Below are 19,229 nucleotides of genomic sequence, written 5' to 3' on the forward strand. Positions count from 1 at the left end.
AACTATCAGCAGATCCCAGAGTTCTGAAGAGCCTATAGTTGTTGTTTAAGGGTTTTAAGACACAGGGGAATCAAAGGCCAGGATGTGTCCTTTTAGGTTTGTTAATCTAAATCATATTTTGTTAGATTCGTTTATCAAAGCACATTGATTAGCCTATTGGGTAAAATTACTCTGTTATCCATTTCAACTTTATTTTTCGGATTCCTTGATAGTCAACTTTAACTTTGTATTTTATGTTAGCCTGATTATTACCTTGAACTTAGATCGACTTCATGTATTCCTCAATGTAGACATAAGGATCTCTCGTTTTAATGTTTGATAACTTACCTTTAGGATATCCTATATTACCCGGAACATTTGACATCATGGACTCCTTATGTGGATGGAATAATTCGTAGTCATCATGCCTTTATTTACATTTTAAAACGAACTAATGGATATGCAATATTGAATATAAAGTAATCTTTTAATATTTCCTCATATTCCAATATGTTATAATGGAAAAACCCTTTCAAAAGTTTGCTTCAGAATGAACAGTGCTGAAGGTTTCTTTGCAATAAGATGTTTGTCTTCAACACGCTCCTCACAAACATTAAATACGCCTCTACATCGACAATCATTCAAATTTTCTCTCTGTCTAAATTTTTTAACAACCTTCAATGTCCTCTTATCTCCTGGTGCCTTTGTCATGTGAAATCGAAGCTAAACTGAGAACTAAATTTCAGCCTAATATTGAAAAAGATTTAAATATAAATTCTGTATAAAAATGAATTCTGTTGTCCCACAAAATTGCAATAACCAAATATCGGTTGCTTATTTCAGGTTATCTGAAGACGTAGTATACAGAACCATTCGTCCTTGGTTTTGGAACAAATGGATCTACATTCTTACACCGATGGGAAGGCAATATCTGAAACATTTGAAAACTGTACGCGGCTTTGTGAGACAGGTAAACTCGTAGATAAAATATATGACGTATTTTCAGATTAATTATGCATTATTAATCCATAGATTAATTATCCTATTATCAGGCAGTACATGAGCATGGTCCATCAACCTTAGTGCAATATATCTTTCTTTAAATTTCTCCTTTTGTATTGGTGATCGGTGGATAATATTTAAGTGTAATCGATGTTCAATATGCTCCCACACTAAAGGCGTGGAATTCTATTTCTCGCTTATCTGGCACCCCGCACTGCACATCTTTTATGATCTTCTAGTGTGGAAGACAGAGTAGACGCCTATATGAGTCTTCAATGTGGATTGCCCAACATTAGATCAAATTTTTAAATCGGTTCTCTGGGGTAATCAGTATCGCTAGCTGGATGTCGAACTCTCTGCGTCCATTTCCCTCTGATGACTGGTAATTAGGGGATTCAAATGCTTGTGGTATTCTTGGATGGTTTAGGTTGCCTAGACAATATGGTTTAAGTTGTTAATGTACTTAAAACCCTTACAACAACCAATAAACCTTCCATTATTTGCATTTCTATCATTTCCTTTATTTTTTGAAAAATCATGCATAAACACAGGAAATAAATTTATAAATGAAAATCAAGGAACGCAATAATTAAAATTAGTGACTTTCTTTCTCTTTAGTTTATCAAGGAAAAGAAAGAGCAATATCTGAAAATTAAAGAATTGTCAAAAGAAAAATCATTTTCGGATGTTGAGGAGAATATGACCAGGAAGAATAAACCGGTATTTTTGGATCACTTGCTGGATCTTCACCTGTCAGATGGAAGACTGACTATAAAAGATGTATATGAAGAGGTCCATACTTTTATGGTTGCGGTAACTGAGTTTCTTTATTATAAAGATTGTTCCTATGCTGTAATTTTGAACATAGTTTTTATTGTAATCTTTTCATATATGGGACATACATACACCAATGTTGTGTGCAATGTTACGAATATGGAGTATAGAGAATAAAATTGTCTCAGTGTACTAGTATTACAATATCCAAAGTATGAAGGAAAGCGTGCATGTTCTACGTCAGCCAGAAAAACATATGTTCATTTGTATTAGTCCCTTTGCAAAACAGTATCCACTCGCTTTCACCTTGAATGTTACCAAATTTGGTGAAATCGGTGATGAAGAAAAGAATGGAAGGCCCTCCTCTGTGCTTCATAAGTTGTACAGAAGTCGATGCAACATACTGGAAAATATGATCCCCCACCATCTTGGAGGGTTTGTACGCCGTACGATCCCTCCAAGGTGGTGTGATCATATTTCAAGGTGGTGAGACTATTAATAGGATGACACGCCTATTAATGGTATCACTGAGGATATCTTGTCTGAAATACTGTAAAATACTAACTTTGCTGTCCATGTTGATGACATACAAGTAAAACTCAGCTGCTGGCATTCTTAAGATTTGAAAACGAGAAAATAAATGATTGATGTAGCTGGGAACAAGGTCAATTTTACAAAGCCTTCTTAGGTGAGGCATGTTTGCAAAGCTGTGTGAAATAGCAGAAATATCACATGACTCTTCTTCACATTGAGGTGGCATGGCCTTCATGAGGAACGGTTTAACAAGAGTATTTGAAATGCCAGTGGAAGTCCTGCTTCTTCTTCAAAGGTAATAACAAAACCAGTTTCTCTGACTTTCGTGGAAATACAAAATGGCTGCTGAAACTAGTCCACTTAGCAGTCATTTGTAATCACTGACAGAAAAGCTTGACCAATACTTTCCTTCTTTGTCATAAGAAATGTATGGCTGGGTTGAGTCTTTTTCGTGATTTCTCTCAAAATTTACTCAGTCTGCAAGAAGACCTGATCTTTTTCAATTTAATATGACTTAACTTAAAGAGGACATTAATAAAATCCCATATATTTTTAGGGCCAAAGTACTTCTACGTCTACGATCAGCTGGTGCCTATACTGTGTAGGATTGCATCCAGATGTGCAGGACAAAGTGGAAGAAGAAATCTTCACAATATTTGGTGATGATGAAGATCGCGAAATTGCTCATGAAGATCTGAAAAGAACGAAATATTTCGATTGCGTGCTGAAGGTAACATTTAATTATTGGAGTTAATTACAATTTATCAATATTTATTCCTCATTAATCAGAAAATCTTTCTCATTTTTTAACAATTCGTGTCGTACTAAAAATAAAAGCATGCAGTTATAAACTATAAACGTACATAAATCCTTCTCTCTTTTTCTGCTTAAAATTCAACTCAGTGAAAGAAAATTTTCACTAAAAATCATCTCTAGTTATTCCAGGTGTTTTCATTCGTTCACAAATTGCTGTGGCATGAATACGCTGGCTATACAGTCGGTCCTCGTATAACACGTGTTTGCATTACACGAATTCGATCATACACGATTTATAAATAGGGGAACGTTATCTTATATAACACGAACCGAATTCGCTTATTCACGATTCGCCTTTGTGTTTACAAGAAATGGCAGTCGAATGCGGAATCACCCCAACTGAACGCAACACGATAGGAACGAAGAAGATTCTGAAAATGTATTTATGTGTTTTATATCAGTGAAGGGGAAACACATTTCACCATAATAACGTAAAAACCAACACAATTCCAGCTATCGGTATAATCGCAAATGCAATTAGATGGAGTTTACTACCAGTTTATAACAGATTCCACTAGCAGAAACGCAACTGGAAATTGTTTTATGGTAGTAACCCCCAGAAATGTGCTTTAGTAAAATGTGAGGTGTTAATAGTGTATCTCGGCCTTTACGGTGTTGTTTATTCAGTTGCTACACGCGCGCAGCTTTGTTTCTGTGTATCAAGCATGCCTCCTCGTTTTGTAATTGTGCTTTATTCCCTAAAAACGAGTAAAATACTTAAACGGTGTGAAAAGGAAGCGTCCTGGCTAAGACACTGCAAATTCAGAGAGAAAAAAAAAAAGAAGCAATATCGATAAACAGAGGCGGACTGGGTCAAAAATTCTTACCCGGGAAAATTTGTAGTGGCCTCATACTATGGTTTATGGCCAAAATCACACCGGCCTCCGGCCCACCGTGGTTTCCCCCGTAAGGCTTATGGCCAGTCCGCTTCTGTCGATAGAGAAAAAATATGAAATTGTGAAACGCTTTGAGCGAAATGAAAGACCATGTGATATTACACGTGCTACAGACCTAAATGAGGCAACGCGGAGAATTACAAAGAATTCAGAGAAAATAAAAACAACTTTCATAGCGGGAACAACTCAAAGTGTAATTAAAATCCATTAGATTAAGACACAAAGAATTGGAAGAGATGGAATGGCTGTCATCTGTTTGGATAGAAAATCAAACAAAAAACAGTTTGCTTACGATAGAAGCAAAAGCATTAGCAATATTTTATTACGACTTACGTATTATAATTTATATTTACGTATTATAAAATACGTAAGTATTTTATTACGACTATTTTATTTAATATAATAAATGTTTTACGAATAAAATACGTATTTTATCCGTAAAAAATACTTTTTTAGTATTAAAAAATACTAAAAATACTTTATTATAATATAATATTATTTTTATTACGTATTTTAATCGTTATAAAATACGTAAGTATTTTATAACGATTAAAATTACCCGATTATTTATTGTGTTTGGTAATGTTTTGGTTCCAAATGCGTGTTCAATCTTGGGTGGTCGGCACCTAACCCCACTTTTCCCATAGGGCCTGTTGTTTATATTGCACGATTTTGCATTGCACGAGGGTTTCTAGGAACGCAACTATCGTGCTATACGAGGACAGACTGTAATTGTGTTATTTCACGTATGGGCATAATTTTTCATATAGAGTGTAATATGCACAGTTAACTGAAAGAAATTAAGGCATAAAAGTTCAGTTAAAGTAAGAGTACATGTTTCCTAAAATTTGTGCTTGCTTACTATATTATTCCTTAAGTTACCAGCAGGAAACTCTGAAGCAATCGCGAGATCAAGCAGACAGGGCTAACCCCATAAATGCTAACATAGCCAGAAATAAACTGTATCAAGGTGACGACAGGGCACAAATTTGGGGGAGTAGTTTACAAAACCTTCTAGAATAACGGATGAGCTGTACCTTGAAATAAAAACAATTCGATGCGATCACTAGCCAGCTACAGAGCATTGGGGATCCATTTCTTCCGAAGGCTTCCTCTGCACCTTTCTGCATCTAGACATTGCTAAATAATGTGAAGCGTGATTCGTGTGATCACATCACATGTTTATAGCCAGCACCATTGCAAACGTCTATTCCAATCACACGCGAAAAACTTGTGGATCACCTATATGGTGATTACCTTCCGAGTTTTTGGATTCTGTAGGTTTCAGTCGTAAACTACTCCTTCCTGTCCGATTTTCACCCCGTTGCTTGCTTTGTCGTACAGTGGCCACCGAATTAATACCGTATACCACTGATTTTCAACTGAAAAGGTGTTGCAGACGGGTGGACTCTGATAACTCGTTAGAGCTGAGACAGTCCCGCAAATATAAAAACACGAGTATACGTGCCTGTCGATCGAATGAATGGTAAACGCATTCTTAGACACTTTCGGCGTTAATACATGGGTGTAATTCATTGCTGATCGGACTAGTTCTCCTAATACCAAAGCACCTCTGACCATACTTCTAGCAAAATCGTTGATGCCACTTGTCTTTTCCCTTACCGTTAATGATTCCATATTGGTACAGCGGCCTTCCTTGTAGATACCATTCAACACAGATTCACGGACTGTTCCATTTGCTTACGATATAAGGACTGTGCATATCTCATTGCCTCATTCTCCAATCAGTCGACAGGCTTTGTATGAAAGGAGGGAATTAAAATTAACGACAAGAGGTTTGCAAAAATTGATTATTGGTAATATATCGTTTAATTCGGTAACCCTTAAATTAACTTTTTTGTACTGTGCAGGAATCCATGAGATTATATCCAGCTGGACCAGCAATATTCCGCCATCTCCATGAAGATATAAATGTCAGTAAGTACTATTGACGACTTTTAATTACAACTTATCAATTAATATTAATAGATCCCAGACCGCGCTGGGATTCATTCACGATACCCTTCTTATCGAGATGGCTCAGAATCACATCCTTCCCATAGACTTCATATTTTCTTTCTTACCTAACTAGTCTGAAGTTAACCAAATCGTCTTTAGCACTATCTTTGTAGACTGGAGAAATTTGAGGTTGTCACAGACATTCTCTCAGATATGCCAGACAAGCTGTACTTGCTACCTGGGAATCTAAAACGTTGATGAAACTGATATTCGGGTGACACTCAAGTCAAGTGGACCCAATTTCGGCCACGTTCGGACGGTCTGTGACAGCCAAATCCTCTGCTTGCACCTTCACGATGGTGGGACTATTAGTAATCCTGAGTATAAACTCCATGCACAAGTACAAGGTAGGTGACCACCCAGGTGTGAACCAACGTAAGCGGGCGTCGAGATGTGGCGCACACACCACATGGATGAATGCCGCCCCTCCATCTTACCAAGCAGTACTAGGTGGTAGATGACTCTCATCAACCGGTGCAATACACCACTTTGCTTATTGGAGGCTTGAAGTGGTGAAACCCATGTTTAGTCTCTAGAGCTAAGTTCCGGTCAACCCTTCCCTATCTCTTCCATCATGCAGTATGATTGATGACTTTTGAGGTTATGATGAACATCGTGGTGAGATTCAATATTCCTTACATTTCGAGGGTACAGCTCTAAAACGGTGTTCGCAGGCCGGCCGCTAGTTAGTACACCGGGCGAACCTATTGGTAACTCTCTAGGAAGCTTCCGGATCAGCTAGTGTATAATCTTGCTACCTCTACTCTGCCAGATAGTGACTGGAGAGAGTCTTTCTCTGTATTTCCCTACCCTTCCCTTCCAAAATATATCATACCTATATGTTAAACAATAACTAATAACAAATATCAAATTTCTCTCCTTTGCCTTTCTACATGTCTAATTATACATTAATCAAAACCCAAAACTATCATCTGACTTATCTCTATATTTATGTATATATTTATATCTTTGTATATCCTTCCCTTAACATCTTTCCAAACATTATACTAATCTGATATTAGAGTTCCAACAGTCCTTTATTAGTGAGGGAGAATACTATATAACTAGTCACTTACTTAATTTTACAAATCGGATTTCTCCGTTTTGGGGCCTTCAGCTCCTTGTCTGGGAATGGCATCACCGTTTACCAACTGCATTCATCTCAGAACTTCAAGTTTCTCCAGGGGCTGTAGTCTACGTCTAGATAGGGCATCATTGTGTCTTTCAGGAATTTATGGGCTCGTCTTTCGATACTGCTACTTAACCTTCGGTTCAGTTATTCTGGCGGACTAGGAATTACAACTTTATCTTCTCAGCTCACTTATCTGCGCCTTGCCTTTATCACTGCCTTCAGATGGTCGACTAGGGTTATTTTTCTCCTTACACTACTTATTTTCACGCTGGCCACTTTCACTACCTTCCTATAACGGACAGGTTTATTTCTCCATACACTTCAGTCGTTTGCATACGGGCTACTACCCTTGCCTTCCGACGACGGACTGACTTATTTGCATACGGGCCACTACCCTTGCCTTCCGATAACGGACTACTCGACTGTTCTCTTCTATTATGAAACTCCACTAACTTTTCTTAACTTACTGACTGCACTAAACTTATCTAACCCTTCACTACTCCATCTTAATTTCTCAGATCTTTCCCAGCTGGCTGACAGGATAGGACAGGACTTATCTAACCCTACACAACTTATTACTCATTTTCCCACTAACATTGTCAAAATCTCAACTCTGTCTTTTCCTAACTCATTTCCACATACCCCCACATACTCAACTCGGGGTTCTCACTGTTTCTAACTCATCTTCATAACCACCACATAAAGCTCAACTGAGGATCTGATTTTACTAACCCATCTTCATAACCACCACATAAAGCTCAACTGAGGGATCTGTTCTTACTGACCCATCTTCATAACTGCCACATAAAGCTCAACTGCTGGATCTGATTTTGTTTCCCCCTGCTCACTGACTTTTTGTTACTCTGAATTCAGCAACGCCCCTCATAATTCCTGCCCACCTTTTTTCTGAGTTTACCCAATCTTCTCATTTTTGTCAACTTTCATCATTTCCTATTCGTCCTTTAAAATTTCTCAAGCTGTATATTCAGAGCTCATTTTAATAAATTTCCAAATTTTTCCCAGGCAATCCGCTGCTTTGAAGTTCGCCGTCACCTTCGCCACCCCTCGTTAAACTTAGCAGATTTATTTTACATGGTCTAACAACCTTGCCATTGCCGACAGTCAGACGTCAATGTGATTGCTGACCGGAGCAACCGTATTTACTACCAGACCGGTTCTAGGTGTCACTAGACAAAGGGATGTCCGACAATGTTCAATGTTCAGTCTACAGCCCTTTGTTCTTTCTGGCCATAGTTATTCGCACCTGCTCGCCAGTAGTCGCTGCCATGGTGGGAACTGAAATGTACCCCTAATTGCTAATAGCTTACCGCTCCCTTTTCTCTAATTCAACCTTGTCTAATTTTTAATTCCTTGTGAGTGACCTAGAATAATATTTGTGACTGGAAATGTTTACTGTCCTATTTTGCTATTTCCTAAGCTTTATTTTAAATAAATCTCACTCATTTCTAAAATATTAAACGTGTAAGATTTTACATCTTACAAAGGATCTCGGTATATTCTAACCACGTGTACGCCATATCCAAAAATTTCATTACTTCATACAGCATGCCACCCACTCACTTTTTCTTACTATTGAATACACCATGAATTGTCAAACTAATAGAGCAAGCTTATCTGAGAAAAGATCTAAACCTCCCAAACACTTCCTAATTCATTTCACAAATATACGTATTCTCAGTTGTAATCTGAACGATTATATTTCCACTTGCAGTCAACCAAACCCCATGTACTTTTCCTGACAGAATCTCTCTTTTTTTTTTTTTATGTAAACCCCAAACACGAGAGGTATTAGAACCTATAGTACTTGGTACCGTGCTTGGGTTAGAAGTTGAGAAGACGAAAGAAGATATTTGTTGACATTGGACTTGAACTTCTGTAGACTGTAATTTTCAGAAAATACGTACGAAGGAAGGTTGTTCCACAAAACGGCAGTTGAATGAATAAATGAGGAAGATGAAAAGTTGGTTCTGTGAGTTTGAAGTTGGACAGTAAATGGTTGTTGGTTGGTGGCGGCACGTATTCGGACTGTTTTGAAAGAGAGAGGGAATTATAGAAGCCAATTCAGAAGAACAGTGCCCATGGAAGTATCTGTAGAAAATGTATGCAGCAGAAACACTGCGTCTATGAGAAAGCGAGTGGAGAGACTGTTAGAGATGAATCATTAATTAACCTAACTGCCCTCTTCTGAATGGAATCAAGAAGCCTGAGGGAGGTTTTGGGGTCACCACCCCAGATGTGGGAACAATATTCCATGGCAGGGCGGATTTGCGATTTATACAGAGTGAGCAGCTGTTTGGAAGAAACGTAACGCCGAGAGCGAAAGAGAAAACCAAGTTTTTTAGATGCAGAGGAAGCAATATTTGTAATGTGCTTGTGCCAAGAGAGATTAGAAGGCAGGGTAATCCCCAAAAGATTTTGCCTAGAAATCGGAGTGTCACCAAAGATAAGCATAGGAGCAGAAGAATACTTTTTTGCGAGATATAAGACAACACTGAGTTTTAGAAGGGTTGAAATCAACTAAGTTTTCTTTGCCCCACTGGAGAATTACCTGAAGATCGGCATTCAAGGAATTGGTAGCAGATTTTCGAGAAGTTGAAGCTGACTGAGCAGGGCAATGTTTTTCAAAATGGAAAGTGGAATGCCATGTGCTATCATCGGAAAAACTATGGATAGGATTTCCAGTCAATGGAAGAAGGTTATTAATATACAAGTGGAAAAGAGTGGGAGAAAGAACTGAACCTTGGGGGAAACCGGCATTAGTGGAGAAGTTAGAAGACAGAGCCATCTACAAGCACCCTCAGTGAGCGATCAGAGAGAAAACTGGATAACCAATTACTAAAAACAGTTGGCAAACCATAAGATGGAAGCTTGTTTAGAAGACCTTTATGCCAAACACTATCGAAAGCCTTTGAGATGTCAAGAGCAACTACTTGTGCTTCACCGAACCTTTCCATTGAATTATTCCTTAAATGGGTAACATAAGCCAGAATATCACCAGTGGATCGACACTGACGGAATCCATACTGGCGATCGTTGATCAGACGGAAGGTTTCAAATTAGTTTAAGAGTTGGCGGTTAATTGAGCAAATATGAGCAAATTTCCAAGCAGAAGGAAAAACACCTTTGGAATAATAAAGAGGAAAAAGGCGACAAAGAACAGGAATAAGTTCAGGAGCACAGGTTTTGAGAACAAATGGAAAATACCATCGGGACCTGGAGCTTTCTTAGCATCAAGATTCGTCAAAATCCTTCTGACATCCTTTGATGAAAGACCGCAGGGGGCATTGAATGGAGTGTTGGGAATGGTGGGAGGTGTTTTACCATGATCATCAATACATCAGTTTTAAGAAAAATGGGATGCTAGTAGGTCACCTTTATCCTTGGCCGAAGTGACAACAGGACCATCTGGTTTGGATAGAGGTAGGAGCAGAGATGGGCAAAAGTTGCGGCCAAAAGCTTTGGCAAGAGGCCAGAATGCTCCGCCAACATTAGGACAAGAAGCAAGTTTTCTACTCTTGGCCTGTTCAAACTCTAGTTTGGACTGATTAATAACTGCTTTGCAATTGTTCCGTGCTTTGGTGTACGCATAAAATAAAACTGAAGAATTAGAAACAAGCCAATTACGATATGCAACATTCTTTTCCTAAACAGCCTTACCACATTTATTGGAAAACAAAGGTTTAGATAAAGGACGAGATTTTAAAGTGTAGTGTGGATAAAGGATTCCATTCCTGCAAGAATAATTTCACTGACACGATCTGAGCAAACGTTGATATCAGACGTTTTGAAACAGTAATCCGACCAAGGAAAATAAGAAAAGAAGTCTTGCAGGTCATCCCATTTTGCATTCTTGTAGTACCAAACAACATGAGGTTGGGAACAGCCATGAGATAAAGGTTCCATTGGAGAAGAAACAATCACCAAGTTTTGATCTGAAGTGCCTAAAGGACCTCTCACTTCGACCGTGCACTTAGAAGGACTGTTTGCGAGAAAAAGATCAAGCGTATTGGCTGTATGATTAGGATTGTCTGGTATTCTTGTACGTAAATGAACAATACAATTTGTGCAAGGTCATTAGTAATTGCAAAAGCCTCAGCATCTCGACCAGCTGGGTCCGTGTGACAAGAAAACGGAAGACAGCTAGATTCGTGAACGTTAAAATCACCAAGGAAAATTACCTCACTGTTAGGAAAGTTGGACTGGAGAAAGTCAAGTTGTAAAGAGAGGAAGTCAAAGAGCTCCAAGTGATTAGTGGAGTTGGGAGAATTATACAGACAACAGATGAATTTGACACAGAGGTAGAGAGAGAGAGTACCACCTATGAAGTACTCTCTTATTTGTACCACCTTTGAGGTACTCTCAAAGAGAGTACCTCAAAGGTGGTACAAATAATTTGGGCATGAGCAGTAGTTTAATCAACCGATAACTGAGATACTGACAAAAAAAAGTATATGGGGTTTGGCAGACTGAAAGTCGAAATGGACATCGTTGAGATTAGAATTGAGACCACATATATTTGTGAAATGAATTAGGAAGTGCTTGAGAGGTTTAGATCTTTTCGCAGATAAGCTTGCTCTATTAGTTTGACAATTCATGGTGTATTCGATAGTAAGAAAGGGTGGGTGGGACATGCTGTATGAAATTTTTGGATATGGCATACTTGTGGTAAGAATATACCCAGATCCTTGACATAACGTGACCTCGACAATGCTCCCTGCATATACACTACTCGGACTCCCTCCAGTCACTGTCTGGCAGAGTAGAGGTAGCAAGATTATACACTAGCTGATCCCAAGCCTCCTAGAGAGTTACGAATAGGTTCGGTCCGGTGTACTAACTAGCGGCCGGCCTGCGAACACCGTTTTAGAGCTGTACCCTCGAAATGTACGGAAGATTGGATCTCGCCACGACGTTTATCATAACCTCAAAAGTCATCAATCATACTGCATGATTGAAGAGATAGGGAAGGGTTGACCGGAACTTAGCTCTAGAGACTAAACATGGGTTCTTCCAATAAGCAAAGTGGTGGTATTGCTCCGGTTGATGAGAGTCATCTACCACCTAGTACTGCCTGGTTACATAGAGGGGCGGCGTTCCTCCATGTGGTGTGGGCGCCACACCTCGACCCCTGCTTACGACCCCTGGGTGGTCACCCACCTTGTACTTGTGCATGGAGGTTATACCCAGGATTACTAACAGTCCCACCATCGTGAAGGTGCAAGCCGAAGATTTGGCTGTCACAGACCGTCCGGACGTCGCTGAAATTGGGTCAACTTGACTTGAGTGTCACTCGAATATCAGTTCCATCAGCGTTTTAGACTCCCAGGTAGCAAGTACAGCTTGTCTGGCATATATGAGAGAATGTCTGTGACAACCTCATGGACCAAAGTTATTGGTTGATTCAACTACTGCTCATCTCATATGCCCAAATTATTCGCTGTATGATTCATTTCGCCACAAAGGTGGTACTTGGTCATATGTACGTTTTGATATTCCGTGTTAGTGACTTGGCAATTTGGATTCTCCTCTTTTCGATCTTCTCTGGCTTAAAATCTCTCTACCTCATCGTGTCAAATTCATCTGTTGTCTCTATCGTTCTCTCAACTCCGCTAATCACTTGGAGCTCTTTGACTATCTCTCTTTGCAACTTGACTTTTTCCAGTCCAACAGTGAGGTAATTTTCCTTGGTGATTTTAATGTTCACAACTCCAGCTGTCTTCCGTTTTCTAGTCACACAGACCCAGCTGGCCGAAATGCTGAGGCTTTTGAATTACAAATGACCTTGCACAGATTGTTCATTTCCCTACAAGAATACCGGACAATCCTAATCATACAGCCAACAAGCTTGATCTTTTATCACAAACAACCCTTCTAAGTACACGGTCGAAGTGAGAGGTCCTTTAGGCACTTCAGATCACAACTTGGTGATTGTCTCTTCTCCAATGGAACCTTTATCTCAAGGCTCTTCCCAACCTCGTGTTGTTTGGCATTACAAGAATGCAAAATGGGATGACCTGCGAGATTTCTTTTCTTTTCCTTGGTCGGATTACTGTTTCAAAAGTTCTGATGTCAGTGTTTGCTCAGATCATATCAGTGAAATTATTCTTGCAGGAATGGAATCCTTTATCCCACACTCCACTTTAAAATCTCGCCCTCCACTTTAAAATATCTAAACCTTTGTTTTCCAATAAATTTGCTAAATCTGTTCAAGAGAAGAATATTGCATATCGTAATTGGCTTGTTTCTAATTCTTCAGTTTCATTTTCTGCCTACAGCAAAGCTCGCAACAATTGGAAAGCAGAAAAGCAGAATTGCACTTATCCATTGTATTTAAATTGAGTTGAAAAAGACTCGTTAGTCTTGAAAGCTACTGTCTGCTACTTATTATTATATATTTTATTATATTACATTAAACTGGGTTATCATTGTACGTATCTGTTTTTCTCAACCATGGACCCCAGTACACCAGGCCCATTCGTTACTAATTGGAAAGCAGTTATTAATCAGTCCAAACTAGAGTTTAACAGGCTAAGAGTATAAAACTTGCTTCTTGCCCTAATCGTAGCCGAGTATTCTGGTCTCTTGCCAAAGCTATTGGCCGCAACTTTTGCCGAGCTCTGCTCCCACTCCTGTCCAAACCAGATGGTTGTGTTGTCACTTCAGCCAAGGATAAAGCTGACCTGCCAGCATCCCATTTTTCTTCCAGCTCATGTATTAATGATCTTGGTAAAACAATTCCCACCATTCCCAACATGCTCCATTCGATGCCTCCTGCGGTCTTCCGTCAGAAGGATTTTGACGAATCTTAATGCTAAGAAAGCTCCAGATCCCGATGGTATTTCTCCACTTGTTCTCAAAACCTGTGCTCCTGAACTTATTCCTGTTCTTTGCCGCCTTTTTTCATTTTCTTATTCCAAAGGTGTTTTTCCTTCTGCTTGGAAATTTGCTCATATCCAGCCAGTTCCTAAAAAGGGTGACAAATCCCTCCCATCCAATTATCGTCCCATTGCAATTACTTCTACTCTTTCTAAAGTAATGGAGAAATCAATTAACCGCCAACTCTTAAACTTCCCAGAAACCTTCCGTCTGATCAACGTTCGCCAGTATGGATTCCATCAATATCGATCCACTGGTGATATTCTGTCTTATGTTACCCATTTATGGACAAATTCAATGGAAAACTTCAGTGAAAAAGTTGCTCTAGACATCTCAAAGGCTTTCGATCGTGTTTGGCATAAAGGTCTTTTAAACAAGCTTCCATCGTATGGTTTGCCAACTGTTTTTAGTGATTGGTTGTGGGGATTTTATTTATTAATTTATATATCCCTTTGGTTAGTTCCCCTTTTAAATAACTCCCCACTTGCGCATCTGACTATTAACTTCACAGAAAATTTTAGGTTCAAGAGGAAAAGCTCTTTAGATGTATTTAATTCCCTTCGGATAGGCTGGTGCTCAGAACAACAAAAAATACACGAAAGTTGTATATAAAATTTTAGTTTATTGTACATATTTACATAAATACATCCAAACCAAAATGATTAAACTCAAACACATGACAAAATAATCTAATCTGATCTACTTATATATATCATAATCAAAATTACCCTTTCAAGAACTGAATGTTTCTTCTTCCTTACACCTGAGCTCAAATAACTTTCAAAAATCTGTTAACATTCTCTTTTGCAAAACAATTTCTTACTCCAAAATTATATTAAACTTCTATACTCTTAATTTCTGGAGAATTTGTTATCCCTCCCCTTTATAACAGATTATAATTTATAACCTTCTTCAATACATGCCACTGCCAATTTCTACAAACAACTTGCACATTTGATGGCTACCGTCGTTTTTCTTATTCCTTTTCAAAATTCAGTATTTATTCACTTACTTATTACAATGATTATTAACAGGTATCACTCACTTCTAATTCCCATCCAAAACATATTTAATTGTAGCCTATCAAACAATTATAAACAAGGCATCAATTACTTCGAAGAAAAGATTTCTATACACTTATTAACATGCTCTGGTTATTGTCCTTCAGCACATATCCTACAATAACCTACCCTTACAACTGGGTAATTCTTATACCAATCTCAGTGTTCTGTTTAAAAGTTCTACCAATTCGGCTATCAGGGTATCTACAGTCTTTTGTGTGAATGAGAATACTTAAGAGAACTAATTACTTACTTAGTTATCTTGAAGGGCTCTGCAGCATGTCCTTCATCTTTCTCGCGGTGAACAGAAGGTGTATTCCATCTGGAATGCTTCTCACAAATCCTTGGAGAGTTCGACAGGAGTTTTCGGGTTTGCTTCTTGGGTTTCGAGTACCTTTGCTCCTTAAAAGCGATTCATTTCATCTGGTCAGCATGTTTGTTCTCCCTTCTGTCCGGCTCCGGATTTTATCGGCTTCAGCACCATTATCTCCTGGGCATCAGACATCTTGTTTATTAACACAGGAGTTGATTCCTTCTCAGTTGTTGTGTGAGATCCTACAATGAGCTAACTTCACCGTATTCTGCCTTCTCAACTATTTTAATTGCCTTCTGCGCTTTACTGACAATACGACGGGCTTCTTTTATTGTCCAACGATTTTTATTTTTATCTACGGCACTTTTTTCCATCCCTTTCACTCCTTCACTCAAAAAAACTGTCTGCTACTGACGGATTGACTGACTAATACATCTTAACTAATTCTCTCCACTTACTCGACTGCCTCTCTCACTAATTCTTCTATCTTACAACTTATCTACCCTTTCTCAACTAACTACACTTTAAAACTTATGTACCATTTTTCGACTAACTACTCCATCTTAAACTGGTCAGCACTTGCTCAACTCTGACAGACTCTCTTTCCAACCCCTTTCACTCCCTTTTTGTTCTACCTTCCTTCATCTTTTTCCCGAGTCCGCCACGCCTATTACCAGTGACTCCTTCCAATCCTATACTCATCCTCGGATTTTTCTCCTTTAATTTGTTAGAAGATCCCTACTCAGCCTGCCCAGTAGCACGTGATTCAATACACCCACTTTTACTATTTTACCGGATCTTCTGCCGTACGGTGTGCCCTTTGATGTTTGCCGATTATCCAAAAAACAACACCCTCTCATCCAACGCCTTCTCCCTGTAGCGTTCTAAAACCACGAAACTCACATCTAGTGACCACAGCATCTACCTTTGGAAACTTGTGCTAGTCAAGAACCCACTTCCTGTTTACGACCCCGCATAAACGTCTGTTTGCGCCAGACCCCATGCTGCTTTGCTGTAGTTTTCTCTTTGTATATCCTCGAGTATAATGGACGTTGAAAGCACGGACCCTGCCATTTATTTCTTACTGAATAATCTTATTAGTGAAATAGATGATATTACCATCTTATCCCACTAGCGGCAAGAATCTTTTAAAAAAAATACTAACTTCCAATCTTTATAAAAAATTTTATTTTTTTATGATTCCATATCTTACGTGGTTACCCAATTTTTCTCTCTGATCGCTCACTGAGGGTGATGGTAGATGGCTCTCTGTCTTCTAACTTTTCCACTAATGCCGGTGTCCCCCAAAGTTCAGTTCTTTCCCCCACTCTTTTCCTCTTGTATATTAATGACCTTCTTCCATTGACTGGAAATCCTATCCATAGTTTTTCCGATGATAGCACATTGCATTCCACTTTCCATTTTGAGAAACCTTGTCCTGCTCAATCAGCTTCAACTTCTCGAAAATCTGCTACCAATTCCTTAAATGTGGATCTTCAGGTAATTCTTCAGTGGGGCAAAAACAACTTAGTTGATTTCAACCCTTCTAAAACTCAGTCTTGTCTTATATCTCGCAAAAAGAATTCTTCTGCTTCTATGCTTATCTTTAGTGACACTCTGATTTCTAGGCAAAATGATATATCTCTTTTGGGGATTACCCTGACTTCTAATCTCTCTTGGCACAAACACATTACAAATATTGCTTCCTCTGCATCTAAAAAACTTGGTTTTCTCTTTCGCTCTCAGCGTTACTTTTCTTCCAAACAGCTGCTCACTCTGTATAAATCGCAAATCCGCCCTGCCATGGAATATTGTTCCCACATCTGGGGTGGTGCGCCCAAAACCTCTCTCAGGCTTCTTGATTCCATTCAGAAGAGGGCAGTTCGGTTAATTAATGATTCATCTCTAACAGAGACTCTCCACTCGCTGTCTCATAGACGTACTATTTCTGCTGCATGCCTCTTCTACAGTTACTTCCATGGGCACTGTTCTTCTGAATTGGCTTCTATAATTCCCGCTCTCTCTTTCAAAACAGTTCAAACATCCATTTACTGTCCAACGTCAAACCCACAGAACCAACTTTTCATCTTCCTCGTATATTCATTCAACTGCCGTTTTCAGGAAAAAAACTTCCTTCATACGTATTTCCTGAAAATTACAGTCTACAGAAGTTCAAGTCCAATGTCAACAAATATCTTCTTTCGTCTTCTCAACCTCCAACCCAAGCACGGTACTAAGTACTATAGGTTCCAGTACCTCTCGTGATTGGGGTTTACATAAAAAAATGTTAAGACTTCTGCAATCTACGTTCTTCCAAGAGACTTGTAACGCTCTCCTTAGTATTTCCAACAGTTTTATGCACTCACTTGCAGCTTATTTAATTATAAGTGAATACACGCTAACTTTCCCACATCCCTGGATCCCTGGCCTGGATCCTCAACAGCTTTTTTAACAAGCCCTTTTCTGAACTTATTCTAAGGCTTAATTTATGGAAATCTGATTCGTTAATATATCCCGAAGATTCGAAATTGCTTTGGACTGTAAATATCGTTGAGAAGAATCTGTTTCATGCGTTTGCTCTTTCTGCTGAGCTTTCTAGGGTCTTCCACCAACAATTATGAGGCCAAATCCATTTTCTTTCTCTTCTTTTATGCCATTCATATAGTAGAAGATTTCTCTTTTGCTGTTCTTTTTCTCTTTGCTAGTGCTTTCTCTTAGTCAGATTTTGACCACCTTAACCGTGGGCTAAATAATATTGTTCCTGCTTTCAACAGCACATTTAAAAATAAATAACGTGCTGTCTTTGTAATCATCTAATCAACATCTTGTTATGGTATAAATTAAATTATTATATTAGAGTTACCCGTACTTTTAATACATAAACGTATGTATTAATTTGTGTCTGTAAATTGCGTGTGTTCTCTGGTCGATTTGTGTGTTTTGCTGAACGAAAAACTCCCAAATTTCTGTGAGTAAAACCCTTGCTATCTACTCCTGAGACCGACTAACTGAGCCACGGAGTGAAAAAAAAACCCATAAATTCCTCTCATCATTAATGAGATTCAAACCCGGGCTTTTCCACCTGCTGTGGGCTGTTCGGTGATTATAACCACTCTACTACCTGTGCCGACCTTACCTAATGATAGCATCAAACCGCCTTGGAGCAATTTCGATCTGTTCATTTAAGCAGAAGCAGCAGGAATTTGCGCCCATTTCTCCTTGGATTCCGCTGAAAAAGATGTATTGATTGCATTCTTCGGTGTTCCACTTCATCTTAAAGGTCTTTGATCCGATTTCGTTGAGAAATCTCTAATTCCTTTTTATATGAATCGTTTCAAAATTTTCCATGCTAACAGAAATAATTTCCGAAGCAAAACGCTTCATCTTTTTTACTATAATAAACTAAAAATATCGATTCTTACCTTTTTTTTATGAAAAACCGTTTTGATATTTAGCATATAATCTTTCTAGATGGATACGTAATTCCAAAAGATACTGAATGTCTCATTGATATCTATGCTGTTCATCGAGACAACGAAGAATTTCCAAAGTCTGAAATGTTTGATCCAAATCGCTTCCTCCCAGAAAATTCTGTTGGACGTCATTCCTATGCATTTATTCCTTTCTCTGCTGGACCTAGAAATTGCATTGGTAAGTCTAATTGAGATAAGTTGTGAATGTCTGTGCGTATCCATTTCTATAGATGCATATGGTTGATCCCAAATATAAAAGACATATCTTAATCACGATATTTCTAAAAAGATTTCAGCTAAAATTTTAATAGGAATATTTATTTCAATGTTATT

The 19,229-nt window shown here is 38.6% G+C and overlaps 1 protein-coding gene across 2 annotated transcripts in view; it reads left to right on the top strand.

Annotated features, from left to right (window-relative positions):
* The window catches only part of LOC150083474 (cytochrome P450 4V2-like), a 30,719-nt gene that overhangs the window by 8,808 nt on the left and 2,682 nt on the right, over positions 1–19,229 (top strand). For both annotated transcript variants that reach the window (XM_090378017.1, XM_090378016.1), the window contains exons 6-10: positions 823–949; positions 1,600–1,794; positions 2,846–3,019; positions 5,873–5,939; positions 18,895–19,074. In XM_090378017.1, the coding sequence (XP_090234143.1) occupies positions 823–949; positions 1,600–1,794; positions 2,846–3,019; positions 5,873–5,939; positions 18,895–19,074 (743 nt within the window). The remainder of the gene's footprint in view (positions 1–822; positions 950–1,599; positions 1,795–2,845; positions 3,020–5,872; positions 5,940–18,894; positions 19,075–19,229) is intronic.

This window comes from Mastigoproctus giganteus, chromosome 7, assembly GCF_048544385.1.
Source record: "Mastigoproctus giganteus isolate SK-2022 chromosome 7, ASM4854438v1, whole genome shotgun sequence".
Classification (NCBI taxonomy): Eukaryota; Metazoa; Arthropoda; class Arachnida; order Uropygi; family Thelyphonidae; genus Mastigoproctus; species Mastigoproctus giganteus.